The following is a 20,477-nucleotide window of genomic DNA, read 5'->3' on the forward strand; positions in this document are numbered from 1 at the left end:
ATCAAATAATCTTTAAAGTATGTTTTTACCTGCAGTACTTTAATAGTTATTTTATCATCATACTATTATTTTGGATTTATTATTCCAATAATAATATTATTTACTGCAGTACTGCAAGTTGCCAGGATTTTGTTTCAAAATGGCCGACCAAGTGTTGTTAAAATTTCCAACATGAAGAAACCTAAAATAAGGCAGTCTCATTAGCTTATATGAAATATTCAAACATTTGCAAATTAAAAATTAGTGTATAAACAAAAAGTAAGGATGACACTTCAGTTTGTATATCTCATTTTTAGTGTGAAATTTCAATTCTTTTAAAAATTAAATATTTTTAAGATTCATTTATCCTACTTTACCTTATCCTTCTTCTGAGCATTTAAGCCAAGATGGCTTGTAAGCTCCTCCTATACAGTATTGTCAAAGATAACTTCAATAAATGTCACTTGTATCAAATCTTTTACTTTGCCAGCTCCGGTCAAGTAGAGTTTTAAATGTCAAAATACTTTCACTGAGAACAATGTTTTCATCTAAATTATTCCACTGGTCAATGCATCTAATAGGAAATGAATTTTTCCTTAGTTTTTTATTCACACTTGGTTTAAATAGCATGTCCGCGTGTACAGTTATTATTGAACACGAAAAATTTATCCTATTCCTAATTAATATGAAAAAGGCAAAGCCTCAAAGCGAGCTCGATTTTCTTTTACCACGAAAGAATATGAAATAATCCATCATTTTTCTTTTACATTTTCTGTTTTAAAATTCTCATTCGGTATCTTTTACATTCCTGGTTCCCTGTCCTATAATGGTTCCCATTAGTCTCAATATTTATTTCGACGGCAAGACAGACCGATTTTATAATCTGATATTTCATAGATGTCTGTCTTTACGAAGGGCGACCATCGTCTATATAAAAAAGCCCTAAAGCGCACAATTTGTTGGGCTAGGTTCCCATATAATTGCGCAGGACACCAGTCTACGCTTCCGTTTTCAATCAGAATACCTCAGATTTTATCGTTTATCTTGTATTTCGAAAAGTCCCGATGTGTCAGTTCAGTACTTCGGACGAAACCATTATATCTAGCAGGTACTTGCGTTACCATAGAGCTCACCTTGCGAGGAGGCCCTTCGGACCAGCTCTTCGAGCTCGCTGTTATTGCCAAAAAATTTTATGAGCCTTAGACTACACTAACATTAGTCAAATAAATAAATTATCTGGGATTCTTTAGAAAGGTGACATTTGATAAGTCATTTATTAGACATATAGCCTGAAATTTTGCCTTATGTTGGGAAAGCATAATGTTTAAATTATGTATTTAATAAGCCCATACTGCCATAGCAAAATTCAAAATTGAAAAAAAAAATCTAATGTTGTGCTTGTTAAGCTCCTATCAATTGTTTATCATATATTATATACACAAACTCCGTATTATCGACGTATCTCATTTGAATAATATGAAATTTAAGGTGGTACCTATGGGGTTGAAAGCTTTTATGAATTATGATTTTAGCATAACATGTTTAGTGAACATGTAAACCAGATCTTTCTTGAAGGTATTTTGTACCATAAACAAAACAAATTGGTGGTGTTCAACCTATCATCGGAGCGCTCAGAATATTCCGAAAATTTCCGAAAGTAAAGGGGGACCACTGCGCATGCGTCGGCGTTTGGAAAATCCTGTCCGTCATTGTTGTTAATCTCTAATCACAGTTGTTGTTTCAATGTTATTTATAATGTGCTAATTTATCAAAAAGGATATGTTCAAGTAACTATTTATATTTATAATCGTTTCTATAATTCTTATCAATGAAATGCAGGTTTAATTTCTGTTTTTGTACATCATTCTTTCACCAGAAGTGTTACTTAGCATGCGTCTGCTAGCAATAGTCTGAATCATGTAGACGCTGTAATTAAAAGCGCTCTGATATCTATATTTAGCTCAAAAGGATTTCAAAATGGCGGCGCCCGGTTAACTTAGGATTTTTTCACAGCTTATTAGCTATAGGATATATATTTTTTTGAAATTTTCATTTAGTTTTAATTTGATTTCATACGAATTGATACGCATCATACATGTTATCTAAGAGCGCTAGTGCCCTTGCGGGGCCTTTAGCTACGCGACTTTCCGCGTATAAACAAATTTTCATGCATTCATTGCCTGTCCGCCATATCTGTGACTAATAACCAATTTACAGATTGGCTCCAGATTTTTAATCAAAATTTATATCCGTTCAAATTGCTGGTGTATTTCAGCAAAAATTGGTTCGAAAATATTTCTTCAGTCAGGAAACCCATTTAAATGCTTGCAACCAATCAGATAACTGCTGACTGCATGGTAACTTTAAACTAAAGTGATATGATAGGAATTTAATAAAAACAGAGAATTTAAACATTAATTTCAGGTACATTGTATGACAGTTTAATAATTTCATTCAAAGGTATCTCTTTATTACTTTAAAGAGTATTAATAACTAGGAGTGAAAGCATAAATATGAAGATTTAGTATTAAATTATTCCGCAAAAATCTTGCGGAATTTGCTGTGTGTTTTAAAACAATACAGATGCAACTTTGTTTTGCCAAGAAGTAAAAATATCACAAAGCAACATCAGTTATTTATAGGACTACCTTTTTATATTGCCCATAGTTTGGCATTTTGAAATTATGTAACTGGCACATGTTGGGGCCTTGATCAAGACTTCTTGGACCTATGAAAGACTCTGAAAAAAATTTTTTGCGTGTGCTCACTTAGAGATGGAGGTACTACACAAAACATCACAACTCAGAGTATAATTTGTATGGACCTAAGTCAGTACTATACTAAATGCAAAATTATAGATGTGAAATATTATATTAATTTTTAGAACAAAATGGCAGTAAGAGTACAAGTTGATGAGACAAACTGTGGTCCTTTATGTCAGCATCCCTCATGTTGGCATTCAAATGTGAGACGAGAAAAGGGTTTCCCAAAGTTGAGAGCCAGACCACCAACACCCCCGGACATAGAACTTGGTATGAGATTAATTATTATTGATAATATTTTTACTGCCTTTTAGTAAGCATTTTCCTTTAAGGAGCTGTTATGCTAAATGAAAAATAATACTGTATTTATAAAAAGTGGGAACATAGATTACAAATAAAGGTAATGTCTATAATAACAAATACTGCACTGATGATACTCTATGTATTTTCTTTCTTCTAGATCTGCCCACATTGAAAGTATGTAACATGTTAGATGACTATGGTGAAGACAATAGAGATTTGTTTCCATCAAGGTATGCTGGAAAACCAGCACATGAAAGAAGTGATCTTTATTCTTCTTTTGATAAACCAATCAGGGCACAAAGGTAGGAGTTTTTGTTTTAAATTTATTATTGTACATTACTTTTCTGTATATGACTGCCGGTTGTCACTTCAGTCATTACTACAGATTTATTATCCACCAAGTACTGAAACTATAGAATTACATAAGGAAAAAAAAAATTATTACTGCAATTAATCAAACTTCATTTCAACTCAGCTTTTTTTGTTGAGGAAACTGCTACAATCTTTGTGTAGCTTTGAATGTTATTGCAGCTGTTGCTATTACAAAATGATAACCAGCAATCCTCTATGAATAGCTTCTTGGTATAATCCAAGTCACAGAGTAAGTCAACTTTCCTTGTAGATTCAAATCTACACAGCAAAATTTATGCCCAGTGTTTTTTTTTGTTTTGTTTTTTTTCACTAAGTCAAGAAAGCTTCGTTGTATCTTTAATTAATTAAAAAAAGTAATTCATTTTAAAACATTTTTAGGAGTATTTAATGACCTTTGTACCTCTATGACAACCATTCATTTATTAAACTAACTTTAACTACTTATATTCAATTTATTGTAGCATTAAGGTCACAAGGGCTCCACAAACATCTCCAAAATCTGGATCAAATACAGAAGTTCCAGTTTCCAAATTCAAAGTGGTAGAGGTCAGTAAACATGAAATATATATAGTTTAGAGTATGTTTTATATTTAAATGTTCTGTTGTGAATAATTTCCCATTTAGGGAAAAGTTTTTAGTTTGACTATTTGAGAAATAGGGAGACCTATTGTTCTCATCAAGGTATGGGCGTCAAACTTTGGTTACGTTTTTACATGCAAGATGGTGTCTGCAAAACTACTAAAAGGAATAGGTTGAAACTTCACACTGTTATTTGAGAGAATTACAAGGAAGTTACTGTTCAAGACCCATAGCTTTGGCATTGATTTTGACAGAATTATAACCCTATTTGAACTTAGAAATTTATTATCTGATATCCAGATTGGCAACCGAAAATTATATTTTTTTTTTTTTTCAATAAACCAACTCCTATTCTTTATAATAAATCATTTTAATTTTGAATGTAATATATTTTGTTTATACAAGAGATAAGGACAATTACATATTTTTATGTCAGGTACAAGAAGTGTTTGACCCAGAGGATCTTAGAGGAACATGGGATGACACTTTTGTACCAAAGTCATACTATGTCTGGGTGCCCAATGCCAAGAAGAAGAGGAGGAAGAAAAAAGCTAAAGGTCAAGAGGACAGGTATGTTACATTTGAGCCGCATCACGATAAAACCAACATAGTGTGTTTGCGACCAGCATGGATCCAGACAAGCCTGCGCATCCGCGCAGTCTGATCAGAATCCATGCTGTTCGCTATCAGTTTCTCTACTTGTAATAGATGTGGTAAGCGAACAGCATGGATCCTGATCAGACTGTGCGGATGCGCAGGCTTGTCTGGATCCATGCTGGTCGCAAACGCACCATATTGGTTTTGTCGTGACGCGGCTCATTTATTCTCAACAGCAAAATTATGGCTGATTTTAGGACTCTATTTAGTGTATTTAAGCTTAGGGATTTTAATTAATGTTTGTGTGGTTTGTTTTTCCACCAATATAGCTATAAGATAGTCTGCATGATTTTAATCTCAACAAAATTAAGTAACAGATAGATTTGATTTCGTCTTCAATTTTTTTGGACAAGTAATTATTTTGTATGATAAGTTTGAAGTCCTAGGTACATAGCATCACATTAATGAACATAAATGTTAGAAGTTGGGACAATGCTCTAACATACCAATTAATCTCAAAGTTTTTTTACCATGCATTTCTGATTTCTTTTGAATATTGGTATTTTCACTCTAGAATAAACACCAAGAAATGCTGCAAATTGTCCTCATAATGTGAACAACATGTAGGCATGTTCGCTTTAAATTTGCTTTTTATAGCCCTATGATAAAGTTAAAAAGCCGGGGGTCAGTGAAGTTCAAGGACATGACAGAAGATATGGTACCGAAAGAGATAGAGGATAACAGGCTGACGTCGAGGGTAGGTTTCCTAATTACCCATCAAATGCTTATATAACATGAACATTAGATTTCTTTCTTGCATACTGGTTTGAAATTTCAACATTTTCATTTCTAATTATTTAAAAATATAGCTATTGATACAGAAAAAGGTGTTTTTGTTTTTAAGTGACTTTATGAAATTTCTTTAATAATTACTTGGTTTTAAAGAACGGGGATTTAAAAATGACAACAGGAATGGATCTGATTATATAAAAGACTAGGAAAAATGAAACATCAACCATACAGCAAATTTACAGTGATTTCTTAGGACGTTTTCAAGAGTTTTCATATAGACAATTATAGGCAGAATCAAAATTCTATTGAACACTTTTAATTTTTTCTATATGTCTATATGAAAACTCCTAAAAACATCTGTAATTCTTAGTAATATTTACAGATGAAAATGAGTAGTAACATTTGTTTATAAATGAACTCTAAATCTTACTCTTAGGAAAGTAGTGGTATTTACTTTAACCTTTCATGAAGTAATATAGTATGCAAGAAAAAAATTATATGAAGAAAAAAGATGGGAACATCCAGGTTCAGAGTGACTTTTTATTGTGATTTGATAAACTGGCTGCTCATTCTTGGCTATTTGATATTGAAACTTTATTTAATAATAGGCAGTTTAGAATTTAACACAATTAAAGTCCATTATACAAATTTTATGGCAAAATGGTAAAGTTAATTGAGTTAAAACAGTATTTGTTGTAATCATTAGATATTAATCGTGAATCTGGATAGCCTGTCTTCAACTTCTTTAAATGATTTTACTTTGTTTTGACAAAAATGAAAATCAGAACATATTTCACAAGTTTTCATGCACCAGCGATTAAAGAATTTCCATCAAGCTGTTCACAAACTTTAATGCTTTGATTTCTAAGCAAGGCTTATAAGTATATTTTGGTATTGAAAATCTCATCTTGTAATATTTTACTTTGATAATATTATATTATGTGCATCCTTTATTAAATCTGTCAGTTATACATGTATACTATAGATTACATTGAACAAATCTGATACTTTTAGATATTCTCTAATTGGAAATAGGACTTTTATATAAAGCCAATAAAGATAAATAAGTATCATGTTCTACTTGATATTTACCTAAAATAATGAATACTGCAAGTCTGTGTATAGAACACATTTCATTTTTATCTTTTAATTAAAAAAAAAAGCTGTTTGGCATTCGAAAAAAATCAAAATGAAAATAATTGACATACATTTATATTTAATAGAACTTTAAATTAAAAAGTATGCATGTGATATGTGTATTTTTGTATGTATGTGCTAAAAACACATGCTTCTCTAAACAGAAAAATATATTCAGCTTTTATGAATCAGTTGTTTACAGTAAATTATTTACACTGCTGGTAGCTTTTGCCATCAGTATAGAGCCAGGCCAGCCTGCATGTCTCTGCATCCATGGTCAAGTAGTTAAGTCGTTGACTTCAAACCACTTGTTAGTCTTTTCTGTAGGTTTGAGTAACACAAGCGTCTTCTGATCCTTTCATGTGAGAAAGCTATCCAGCTAGCTTACAGAATGTTGGTTGTTCTCAGGGTCTCTTTTGTACCTGAAATAATGGACAGAGGGGCACCCGAGGTTTCTCCTCCACCAGTAAAGCCAGAAAGTAATATACCATATGACATATTCTGTGTTGGTGTGACGTAAAACCCAACAAAAACAGAAAGAAATGGCTGTGCTCTCTGACCGGTCTCTGTACTGTTGGCTGACTAACTTATAATTTTCATCTTGATTTCCCAAAAATTGATATTGTGCTGTTCCGTAAATGAAAATGTGTTTAAAAATCTGGCAGGTTAAATGTTAATCATTCAGTAGTTCTATTACAAAACTAAAGGCCTTTAAATCTTTTTCTTTACTTCTGTTAAAGGATAATTAACATCATTCTTATCTTTTTCTGAAATAATTTCTTAAAACTAATTGATAATAATTAATATTTCATACTTTTAGACATTTAAGGCTATATAGGGTTTTTTTCTATGATGATTTTACATTTCTCTTTAATTTTACATTTATTAATTACTTGAAGGGCTGAGCCATTTAAATGAAAAGTATTTCAAAATTAAAATTTATTAGAATTTGATTAAAATGCATTTTTATAAACAGCGAAGTTTGAATTTTTCTCATTTGAATGAAATGAGAAAAGAAAAACGTAATTACAAAGTTCATCTCCCTATTGTTGTGAGTATTTCTTTATTTTAAAATTACCCGATTCACAAAAGTTTATTTCACATGTGGTATTGCAGTTTGAAGAATGGCCTGTTTTAAAGGTATAGATCCATGTTCATTGTACTATAATACTCTAGTAAACTTTCACAGTGTCCTGGTACATTTTTTTGTAACTTATTGAAACTTAGATTGACTTGATTTCATAGTTAAAAAAAAATTGTGTACCAGTCTAAATCGTTTATAAAGCATTTGATTGGCTGAATTGTTAGAAAAGACTGGTCTTCTGCTTCAGTTTAAAAACCTGTGGATGTGGTTACTCATACAGCAGATGGCAAAACAGAAATTAATATGTAAAAGAAATATTTTAGTTTCATTTAATTCAATAACAAGTGTAATCAATATGAATTGATTATATATTCTGAAATAGTCAAGGGAAAAATAAATTTCAATATCTTTTAAGCACAAGTGTATTTTTCATTACGAATTATCTTTTATAGCATAAATGTTTGTTTTTGTCTGACTATTTACAATTATTAATTGGATCACTGTGAAAGTTTTTCTTGTGCTTTATTTCTCTATCTTTTAAACTGTGCATTATTTTATTACCTTTCAATATATGTATATATATGTAATCTATAATATAGTTAATCTGTATATTTCTCAAACTTTGTATAATCTTAATTCTAATTTTCAACAATCTGGTATATACTGGCTTTTTGCACCATTATTTTAAACAAATACTTGTGTGATTAATATTTATACAAATATTTGAAACTCTTTGTCTGAAGTTCTTTGTCAAGGAATTCCACTGTCAGGTCCAAAAGCCTGGAAACAAAAGATTTGAAATTCCAACATTGATCAACAGGTGCACTTGAAACAGAAAAATGTGCTAAAGATATTAAAGAAAAAGTACACAATAATAACACTAATTTTTTTTTTCAAAGCAGAGCAAGTACATTACATATTAAATTCAATTACATGAATTCAGCCGGGCAAAACATTAATTCATCAGGTAGAGTTCATGACATTAATTCAACAAGGAAAGTCTGCATATTAGATTCAGCAGGACAAGTCAATTACATGAATTCATCAAGGCATTAGTTAATTACATGAATTCAGCAGGGCAAGTCAATTACATGTATTCAGCAAGGCATTAGTTAATTACATGAATTCAGCAGGACAAGTCAATTACATGAATTCAGCAAGGCATTAGTTAATTACATGAATTCAGCAGGGCAAGTCAATTACATGTATTCAGAAGGGCAAGTCAATTACATGAATTCAGCAGGGCAAGTTAATTACATGAATTCAGCAGGGCAAGTTAATTACATGATTTCAGCAGGGCAAGTAAAATATGTAAACTCAGAAGAACAAGCCTAAGGGTTAAAGAGAATTATAAAAATGATAAAGTTGTAGGCAAAAATTACTACGAAAATTTATTCATAAATCACACATGTATTTGGTCTGAAGTAGAGTAACCACTTCCTAACATTGTATATATTTTATTTTATATTTTCAAATTGTTTCTATGTTTAATATATACTTTTTAGGTAACTTGCTTATATATGTATATCTGAAATCAAGAGTAAAATCATTTTATTTTCATCTTAGAATATTCTTTAAAATATTTTCAGAAGTTGTTTAAGCTTCAAAACAAGATATGTTGAAAAACCTATACAGGACCATATTTCTTCATATGACACCAGTACTGGTTGGTTCCAGGAAGCAAACTCGAAAGTGATTAATATAAGTTGCAAGAACTTGTTTCGCAATCAAGCTTTAATAAATATGTTTGAACCAAACATGTATATATGTATTTTACATATTCTTGCCTTAGTGCATTAAATAAATTTCAATGGAAGTTAACCTGTTACTGCACAAAGGTGACGTATTGTATTTGCTTAATATGAATCTTCATTTTGTCTGTATTTATGGTGAATAAAATGATTTCCCAGAAGTTGATATAGAATATTTCCCTAATCTTGTAAATTTTCTCTGTATAGAAGCCATATTTTCTTTGCTTGTAGATAAATGTTTTTTCAAATATATATATATAAACAGAAAAAGATATTACATGTTATATAAATGATATGATGTTTTCAACTATAGGAGTTTTATGTTTACTGGCATGAGGTATGGATAAAAGCACCAAACTTGCATGAGCTGATGTTGATATATTGTAATTTGTTAGCTCACCTGAGCTTGTGACACACACAAACACACACATTATTGTTATCAACTCCTTTACTGTCTGACTGTATGGAGATGTTAGCTTTTTATTTGAAATGTCACCATTCAGATTTCAGCAAATTGTTTTAAACATGATAAAATTGTACTCATGTTTTAATTTGGACATATTTTAAATAAAGATTTTTTTAAGCCTGGTCAAGAAAGTCATAGTTAAGTTAAATTTTATATAATAGAATAGTTTATTAATGTAGTATTGATAAAGAAAATGGCATGTTGAGTCAAATATGTTTTATCCACAATGCACTTTTTATTTATATATTTTTTTATTTGATTATTTTTGTATTGCACACTAGCCACTGAATGAGAACCATAAATTGGGAAAATACATGCGGGTAAATTAATTAGTGTATAATGTTTCATATTTGTTCTTATAGCTTGTATATTAATTTCCCCCATTTATCATCTGTATACTAACATTGAAGTGTAATATTAAGGGATTCCATTCATAACATATAATATAAGATTAAAATTCTGGCAGGTGAAGTAAGTTAACCATCTATCTTTTTTTTTCAACCTTTTTTTTAATCCAATAAAAATGGACCATAGTCCAAGCTATTGAAATCATGAATTCTTGTTTATTTATAAATGCTGTATATGTTTACGCCAAAGTGATTTTGTAAGGTCAGAAGTGGAAGGTTCCCCGACATGGAGAATAAATGTGGACACCCTTATTGTTTGGGCCTCGAGAAAGAAAAAAGATATTATTTGAAATTCTTAACTAAGAAGTTAAGATAATAATTGGGTCCCCATTCGAATGTTTTAAACATTTAAAATGTAGAACAGATTGTAATTGGAATGCTTAAGATCATTTTGTAAAATGATAAAGATTTTGTGGCATTTTACTTGTATTTAAGTAATAACCACACATGTAGGAAGAGTTATTACCTAAGAAATCATGAATATCTTCATTAAACATGCACAAAGGCAAAATAGGTTATGACCAGCACAATTTATGGGTTGCACATCATATATTTATCACACATGGTATCAAAGATTTCCCCATGGACATTGTTTATAATCTTGAGGGGTAGCATAGAGATGAAATTTTTAATGGTTTACTTAAAAATAGTGAATTATATGATAATCCTAACTTTAATATTGTCGAAGTGTTTGGGAACTGGTGGTGGTGATGGTCTTATAACACTGATGTTTAGAGTTTTAATTTTTCTTCCTTTTTAAGTTTTTCTTATTGATAATTAAGGTGCTGATTATTTACATTAATTCATCTTATTTAACTGCTAACATTTATTTCTTTGTTGAAATTAGACAGACAATGGTTTTTGTTTCATTGCATGTAGAGAACGGACAGGTAACTTAATGTCTTAATTGGAACATAAATTGTTTAGTACCAGATTTGTGAAATAATGGTGAAACAAACATTTCATGCTAAGGCCCTATCTTTGAAACCTTTCTACTTTAATGATTTTCAACTTGATTAGTTTACTTTGATAGAAATGAAGATGTTTTTGTTACGTCATTCCAGAAAAAGAGAGCCATGTCAACTAGAACCCCCACAATGCCACAGTATTCTATGTCTCCTCGTACCACGGCAGGATCATCGAAAATGGAGTATGATCATGAAGGGTATGTATATAAAAAATATGAGCCGCGCCATGACAAAACCAACATAATGGGTTTGCGACCAGCATGGATCCAGACCAGCCTGCACTACCGCGCAGTCTGATCAGGATCCATGCTGTTCGCTATCAGTTTCTCTACTTGTTATAGGGTTTGTAAGCGAATAGCATGGATCCTGATCAGACTATGCGGATGCGCAGGCTGGTCTGGATCCATGCTGGTCGCAAACGCATAATGTTGGTTTTGTCGTGACGCGGCTCATATTATGTACAAAACAAGAAAGAAAAAGATAATTAAGTCTGAATAATCTTAAGAAAATCTTATTCTTTTATTTTTACGCTCATTATTTTGTCTTGTAACTGTCAGTGAAATAAATATTGAGGTGATATTTTAGTAAGGATTATTATTATTATTGGAATGATTCTTTTTTTAAATTATTGTTCTTTTATTGTATAATCAATATCTTTTGCTCTGTCTAATATCAGTTTTTAGGGTTGACAAATTTGGGATTTAATTTGTTCTATGAATATATTCAATATAAACAATCTTAAGTTTTTGTTTTTGTTTTTTTAAATTGATTCAAGAATTTATGACAAAGTATTACACATAGTTTATACTTATTAAAGACTAATTTAATTACATAATTTCTTTGATTTAGGGGATTAAATCAGACATTTAGGTCAACATGTACAACAAATAGTCGGTCCGATGACTATTACAATCCTGGGTAAACAACAATAACATGGAAAATAATAATTGAATGATAATAAGCATGATGCATGTTCATTATATCAAATAAAAAATACTTTATACTACAATGGCTAGTACCTACAAACAATGTTTAACCAAAGCGTTGTCTAACACAATTTTAGCTTGTTCAGGTTCTTCTTGCTTTGAAATTGAAACTTTTGATTGTAAACATAAGGGATTCTAAGATATATAACCAAAACTTTGCAATAGGAAAATGATTGTACACTGCAGGGATAATTGAAAACTCAGGTCAGTCTTTAATGATGTTACCAGTGGCATAGAGCGGTGCCATTAAATCTATTTACAAAGGCTTAAATGCTGAATTATTTCATCTAATGTAAAGTTAGCTTTTGTGTGCAAACAAGAGTTTTGTCTAAAAAAAAAGTCGTAATTAAGTTAATCACAAAAAAGCAGACATTCATTGGAAAACCTATAGAATTTGTTTAAGTTAAATTTTATAAGCAGTTAACCCATTACTGCACTTAGGTGTTGAGATGTTACAGTAAGTCTTCTTCATTCAAGCCATTGAAGGATAAAAGTCTTTGAAGATGAATCTTTTAAAGGTAGAACTGCATGGGAACCTGATATTATAATTGATAATTGATAATAAACTAGTTATCATAAACTAGTTATCATAAAAATGTCAAACATGACGTGTATAAATTATAGAGTTATATAAAAGCAAAGAGCATGATTTAAAATCAAATTGTAAAGCTTGGCTTTTTAATTAAGGCAAAAATATGTCTGTTACCAGATTTTCACTGACCATCAATTGTTGCGTGCGACACTAAATTGACCATACTTTGCTATATTTCTGTTAAAGTAATATTGTAGATAAAAAAACATTTGAGTCGTGTCATGACAAAACCAACATAATGGGTTTGCGACCAGCATGGATCCAGACCAGCCTGCGCATCTGCGCAGTCTGATCAGGATCCATGCTGTTCGCTATCAGTTTCTCGACTTGTAAAAGGGTTGGTTAGCCAACAGCATGGATCCTGATCAGACTGTGCGGATGCGCAGGCTGGTCTGGATCCATGCTGGTCGCAAACGCATTATTTTGGTTTTGTCATGACGCGGCTCATTTATATAATATAAAGACAAAGAAATGCTCCTGTATACAATACAAGCTTTGCAGAGCAACATCTTTTTGGCGACAAAGCTTTTAGGTCTTTGATGAGAGTAAATTGTTCACAAGGAAAGGTTAACTTTATTGTAAAGTCAAATTTGGGTAGAATTGATTCTGTTTATATTAGAGTTACTTTTCAACAGAGCACTGCCTTTCAAAGGTTGGATTGTACTAATAAAAACACCAAAAAATGCCAAATGACCCAAGTTTTATTCTCTCTCTCTATTTATACAGAAAATTACGAAACAGACATTTTTTTTGCTAACCAGTCTGTAGAAATATAAAGCTAGAAACTTTATTCTGTAATTCTAATAAAATATTTTGTAATTCTATGTTCGTTCATGAATTAAACATTTATTGACAGCTTACTTACAGTTTAACAATGTACATTGCTAAAAGTGCATAATGCAAGTATCACATACATTATCAAGGTTTAGAGAGAAAACATTTTTTCTACTTGAGAGGCTATGTAAACTATGTAAATTAACCTGAATACAAAAATAAAAAATGGCATATACACACAAAAATAGCAAAATCAACCTCTTTACAATGTCAGGAAAATATTTAATCTTCATATTACAGATGGATATTTTGAGAAATTTAGTGAAATTTTATATACAATTTATAAAATTTTGGCAATGGTAATATAAAATAATTATAAAGGTAATTAAAGTTTATATCAATTTTTCATATAGTAATCGAAGGTCTGGGCAGATTAGTGTGCCTATACCATCTAGGGTGAGCGGGTGGCGCACACCCGGTCAGATTGTGTACAACAGGTATAAAGGCAGCTTTACTTCACATGTTGCTCTTATTTTTATTAAAGAATATTTATCTGAAGTGATATGCTTTACACTCAAAAATATTTTTGAAATATTTGTATTGATGCAATAATTTTCGAAAAATTTGCTATTGCCTATGCAATTAAAACAGCTCCATGGCTATAACTCATTTGCTTAATACTAACTTTACTTTAAACTTTATGTTTTTGCTAAATATTAAAAATGTTCAGCAGTTTGAAAAAGAGAGAAAATTCTTAACATTCAAGTAAATTTGTTACAAAATGATAATTTTTATTAAGTAATACGTTTTCATGAATAACTCATTGTATATATGCATTCTTTTTATATGTGTATTTTCAATTTAAAATTGTGAAGTCTGTGAAATTCATTGTTTGATTTATAGAGTATTGTAGAAAGAACAATGCAACGTAATGACTGATTGCTTGCTTTTATATAATTTAAATTAACACAACCAGCAGTTTATAGTATTGCTTCTTTAATATATTGACTTTCCAGATAGCGTTGACTTAAAATTTCCAGGATAGTAAAAAAATGAAATTCTATCATGCTTATCAAACAGATAGGGCAATCAGCTGCATTATTAAGCATAAAAAATAAAATGAATGATTGCATATGGCATCAGATATGATGTCAATTTACCAAATCCAGCTAGGGTAACATTGAATGTCAATGTTTCTACCCTGAATGCCAGTTTGTGGCTGAAATATTGCTGTATTGCTCCAGCAAAGTTTGTCTGCACATTAACCATAAGACCACAACAGTATCAGAACCATGTGAAACATTTACAACAATGATGTGTTTGACTACATCATTGTTATTTAACCTATATGAAATAAAACCATATTAAAAAAGTAGATAATATAAAAGATATATCACACAAATAGTGTTTGATAGAGTTGTTTTTACTGAAGATCATTGAAATACAAATAAAATAATCTTCAATGTGCTATGCATAAAGCAATATTGTTATTATGTAATAAGCATTACAATGTAGTGGCTTAAAGAATAACAATAATATTAGCTATATATTATGTCTTTATCAAATTTTAGTCTACGGATAGCTATGTATTCCAGGTAAATTTACAGTTTAAAGATATTTGCAAATTATTGCTTGATATATTAAAGGAGATAATCAAAAAGAAAAAAATATATTTAGTATGATTTATACAAGTATAAAATTGCAATATATCTCATATTATTATATAATCAATAAATAGCTTTAAAATGCCTTTCCCTGATTGGCTAACAAGCAACTTTTTGTAAAAAATAACAGGTCAATATCAGAGTATATTCACCGATTTTTCTTCTAAAAATAAATTTTCTGGAAATCCCTAAAACATGCGTGACCTAACGTGAAGTTTGATGTTATTATTCTGAAAAAAAAAACGTTGAGTTGGGTGAACATTAGAGTCAAATTAGTCTATTCTAGTTACCGTTTTTCATTTTTAAGAACAATAGGGATAAGTATACCAATGGAAAGGGCCAAATTATGGAAACACTAGACAAGCTTCAGTCGTATGCAATAGCAGATGTGATAAGCCATATAAAAGCTATTTATAAATTATATAATAAAACATATAATATTATGTACTTTTTAGCTGTTGAATATGATGTGATATGTACTGAAAAATTAATATTGACCTCGGCTATCGCCTCGGTCAATATTAATTATTTCAGTACATATCACATCATATTCAACAGCTAAAAAGTCCATATTTGTATAATATTTTTCACAAATATAATGACAGACTGTTTGTTAAAAGATTATGAATGGCAAGATAGTGAAAATGGAAATGTAGCATGAATTACATTAAATGATTTATTGTAACAAAAATTTTGCATCTATATGAATGTTGATTTTATTGTTTGGTATTTAAGATTACAATTACCAATATATCCCCAGCTTAAGCTATTTAAAATGCACACACTAATTTATTTTGTGTTGCTTGACTCAGAGGAAGTATAATGCTGACCTATAGAAACAGATTTTTCTATACAAGGTCACAAATTTGATATTCTGTATTTCACACTAATGTTTGACTGTATTTACGTATTAATTTTTATTTACTTAAATAAATATATAAATTACTGTTACAGTCTGTCATCATGTTTGAAAATATTTATTACAAATTCCCCATATATATTCAGCATGTAATATTTAGTTATGTATAGATAAATTTATATATATTCATAGAAGTTTATGTTTCTGCTTAGATATTCTGTTATTCCCATATATTTGATATGTTTACTTTTTTTACTTTTTACATTATTTTAATTTATTTAGTGTGTAAAGTACCAAAAATGACATACCAGTATTGAATTATTTATTCACATCATTCATCTACACATGTACTAGTATACATTAATTTTTGTATTAAGTTGCAAGTAGAGCGTTAACTTTTTCATTTTCCAAAATAAAAAAAAACTGTGTTGGCATCACTTATCTTCCATCAGTTTTGGTTTATTTAATCTAGAAAACTGAACTGATTTATGTAAACACCTCCCACTTTTAATTTGCATATTCATGAAAAAGGCAATTATGTTCTGGTAATTGAATGTGTTGTTTTAATGGTCCCATTGACGATTATTTGATCATATATCTGAATTTACATGAAAATGATGTGTTTGAACTATACCATATAAATATAAATGTCTATAACTATAAACTATAACTATGTTAAATGCACTGTCATTAAATACATGTGCATATAGAAACTATCATTTTTAAGGTAAAATCTAACAATTTTGTAGAGTAATTATCTTAGATGTATTCATTTTTCCAAAGAATTTGAAAATAAATATTTATGCAGTTGAAAATATGACTTAGAAAAAAATTTGCGTTAGAACTTAAAAATATTTACATAGGTCCATGTTTCATGATTTTCTAAAGCATTTTAACAAAATGGATCATCAATTTTATACATGGTGTCATTAAGAAAGCATAATAAGCAGATCTTCTTTTTCATACTGTAGTCTACTTTTTTTCCCCTCCTTATAGAATAAAATATTGTTAATAGTAACAAATAATTGACATTATTTTTGTGTTGACTTGTAACTTAGTTATATTGCACAAGATATTCAGAAAAAAAGCTATATTCAATGTATATCATTTTCTGTTACATTAATTTGAGCTTACTGGTATATCCTAATGTACATTTTTATCTCTCGATGCATTCAAGTTATACTTTCATCAAATGAATAGTTGATAAAAGCAAGCATATAGCCTGTATTATTTTGCAGTTTTGAATGTACAGACATTGATTTGTATTCTGTCAGAATTTACAGTCAAATTTGTTTGTCATTGATTAATACTGTTAAGATAATTTATTACCTATCAACTAACTTTTATTTCCACATTGCTATTTTTAGTATCAGTGAGTTATTGGACCTACCAAGAGATGTCCTTGTACAGGTTCTGGAAAATACACGCCAGAGGTTTGTCATGACCAGACTTTATTTTCTATATCTATATTTCAATAATATAGTTTCTAATATGTCTATTTAAATCAGTTGCTTTTATGATTTACAGCCCTTTCATTTGTGGTCAAACTATAAAATGACTTTGTAATGCACCTTTGCTCAGAGTACAAGGGAGGGGGTCATTTGGCATACAGAGCCATTTGAAAGATGATTTTTTGCCAAAAGCAATTCATTGCAGTATTTCATGTAGAAAATTTCCCACTGGTGAATTTAGGAAGTTGTTACTTTTCTAGAGTAAAGATAAAGGTTTTTTCTTAACAAAGAAGAAAGAAAAAGGTTAAATACCCCTGGGTCAACCTCCAAGGAATAACCAAAATTAGATAAATTCTTTTGCAATCTAGCATTTTTTTTTATGGAGGGGCTTGATACTTTTACTATGACTACATGAACTGCTTCAGTGGAAGAATGAATCAATAGTTTGAAGTTCTTTTAGATTATCAAAGGTTGTCAGTGCAAGTTATTTTATGAAATTCTTATGGTTATGAAATAAAAAAAATGGATACCTTGAAAATGATCATTAAATAAATCTTTGGAATTTATCAGTTTTTCTCATGTCTATTTCAGTGATTTGATGTCCCGTGATAGGATACGAGAAGTAATTAGAAGATTTATGCCACCGTCACTAGAACGAGGAAATACAAATCTCTCATTGGCTAGTCAAGATCTGTTGCAACAGAAAAAACTAAACTTACATGAAGGTACATGTTTATATATTACATATCCATGATTTACCTACTTAATTTTTATATATTGATTCTTTAATCCCTTGAAGGGTGTAAAGCTTTATCACATACCTGTGCCGCTTTTGTGACACCATAAAAATGGTATTGCATGGCCCTGCATATATTTTGACATGACATCATTTGCGTTATACAAACATAGTGTAAAGACATGCTTAATGTTAGCATTACGATAGAGGTGTGTCAATAAAAAAAAAAATTTTCACGTAAAACAGTCTTTATTTAGATAAATAGAATATTATATTCATGTAGGTTCATTATGGTATTTATTGAACTAATTCGATAAAAATAATATTATGCTCACCTAATATAATTTTATGTGATTCAGTATTGAACTTACACTCATTCAATAATGCTATATATCTAATGAAAAATATTTTTATAAAATTTATGAATGATAAGTTTATGTTGATTTCATAAACTTATGGTTAAATCTCAAAAGAGTTGTGACATAAAAAGTCCATGTTATTTACTAAACAATAATCTTGTTTATAAGCAGAATATAATGTTTTGGAACAAAATACTATTTTGCTGTTTTAAGACAGGGTATTAACCATTAAGCACTGATTTCATGCATTCTGATGATTCCCTCTAAAGAGACTATATTATATAGATATATTTCTTTCATGCAGGTATTTTGCCAATGATAACATTATATGGAATCATGGCTGTGAATCAAGTAGGGCTCAAACCCATGATCCCTTCATTTTCTTTTAGGCCAACACCTTAATCACTAAGCCATTTATCCATTCGGGATTAAATCGACTCAGATCATCTGTAGAATAAAATAGAATAGAATAAGTTTTATTTCCAATCAAGGGTCATCATGTTAAATGACATATAAATCACAATAATAATGAGATAAAAGATCAAATAAAGATGTTAAAGAAAATAAAACTTGATTTGTATTATAGCAATAATAATGAACATTATAAATATATATATAGTATAAATCACAGTCTTTTCTCTTTGTTCACAGGTAATAAGAATGTGCGCCAGTCTCATTTGATGGAAACAAAACCAGTCTTTCACCTTGATGATGATGTCATTGATGATGAAATAGATGAGGATATACAGCGTAGCACCAGTCCATACGGTTCTCTTAAAGACCTTTACTTGTCCAGAGAGCTGAGTAAATACAAGAAACCACTGCCATCTATCCAAGGTAATAATAATAGATAATGATAAAGACTTTATTTAAAGAGGAAATACAGTTGGGCATGCCCAGTGTTCCCTATGAGCCTCTATCAAATATATACAATGTACATGATATAAACATTTACAAAGAAAAGGCAAGATTACTTTTCTATTTTATTTTAAGTACATGTAGAGATAATGTAGAATTGAAGTAAAAAAAAGATGCATGCCTAAAGATGAGGGGGAAAAAAAGAACAAAAAAATCAAAATAATATCAAGAATTTTAAAAATGTATAAATATTTACAATCCATGATTTACTTTGTGCATGCTTCATGTTTTGGTTGGTTTGAATATTTTTCTATAACAATATTTTTACACTGTTTCTAACAGGGTAAAAACTATTCTTGTATGTTTAGACACACTATAGGTTATAAAATATTGCTCAATGCTCAATGGTTCTATTGCTCAAAATTTATGTCTTTATATATTAATTCTTAAATAATTTATTGGTAAACAATAATTTATTTGTAAAATACAAATTTTAAATGCTAATAAGAATTAGCATGACTCTGAAATGCTGCCCAAACATCAGGTAATAACATTATTTGCTACATTTCAATATACCATTGATTGCAAATGAATAGTGTTTGAAACTGATGAGGACTTAGAGAACTATTCCTTATAAAAAAGTATAGTTTATTATACCCCCGCACAACAAAGTTGTAAGGGGGGTATACTGGAATCAGCTTGTCAGTCTGCCTTCCGGACGTCCGCACGTCTCCCGTCTGTCGGTTTTTCCTTGTCCGCCCAATAACTTGAGATTCCTTTGGCCCACAGTCTTCATATTTGGCATGGAGGTTAGTCATGATTAGTAAATGACCCCTATTGATTTTGGGGTCACTGGGTCAAAGTCAAGGTCACAGGGGGGCCTTGACTTTAAAAAGCTTGTGCCGCCCATAACTTGAGATTCCTTTGACCCACAGTCTTCATATTTGGCACACAGAGGTTAGTCCCCTGATTAGTAGATGACCCCTATGATTTTGAGTCAA

The 20,477-nt window shown here is 30.2% G+C and overlaps 1 protein-coding gene across 1 annotated transcript; it reads left to right on the forward strand.

Moving 5' to 3' along the window:
• Window positions 1–104: 104 nt before the first annotated feature.
• On the forward strand, window positions 105–19,444 carry LOC132759043 (mucin-17-like; the record flags this gene model as incomplete). The annotated part of the gene is given in 13 exon segments (XM_060750765.1): window positions 105–258; window positions 2,864–3,011; window positions 3,202–3,346; window positions 3,878–3,962; window positions 4,432–4,565; window positions 5,250–5,349; window positions 7,638–7,661; window positions 10,104–10,142; window positions 11,294–11,394; window positions 13,963–14,046; window positions 17,440–17,505; window positions 18,115–18,248; window positions 19,270–19,444. Coding segments are annotated over 12 exon segments (1,229 nt in total), but the record flags the coding sequence as incomplete, so codon positions are not given.
• Window positions 19,445–20,477: the final 1,033 nt, after the last annotated feature.

This window comes from Ruditapes philippinarum, unplaced genomic scaffold, assembly GCF_026571515.1.
Source record: "Ruditapes philippinarum isolate M1 unplaced genomic scaffold, ASM2657151v2 ctg4190_1_1_1_1, whole genome shotgun sequence".
Taxonomy (NCBI): Eukaryota; Metazoa; Mollusca; class Bivalvia; order Venerida; family Veneridae; genus Ruditapes; species Ruditapes philippinarum.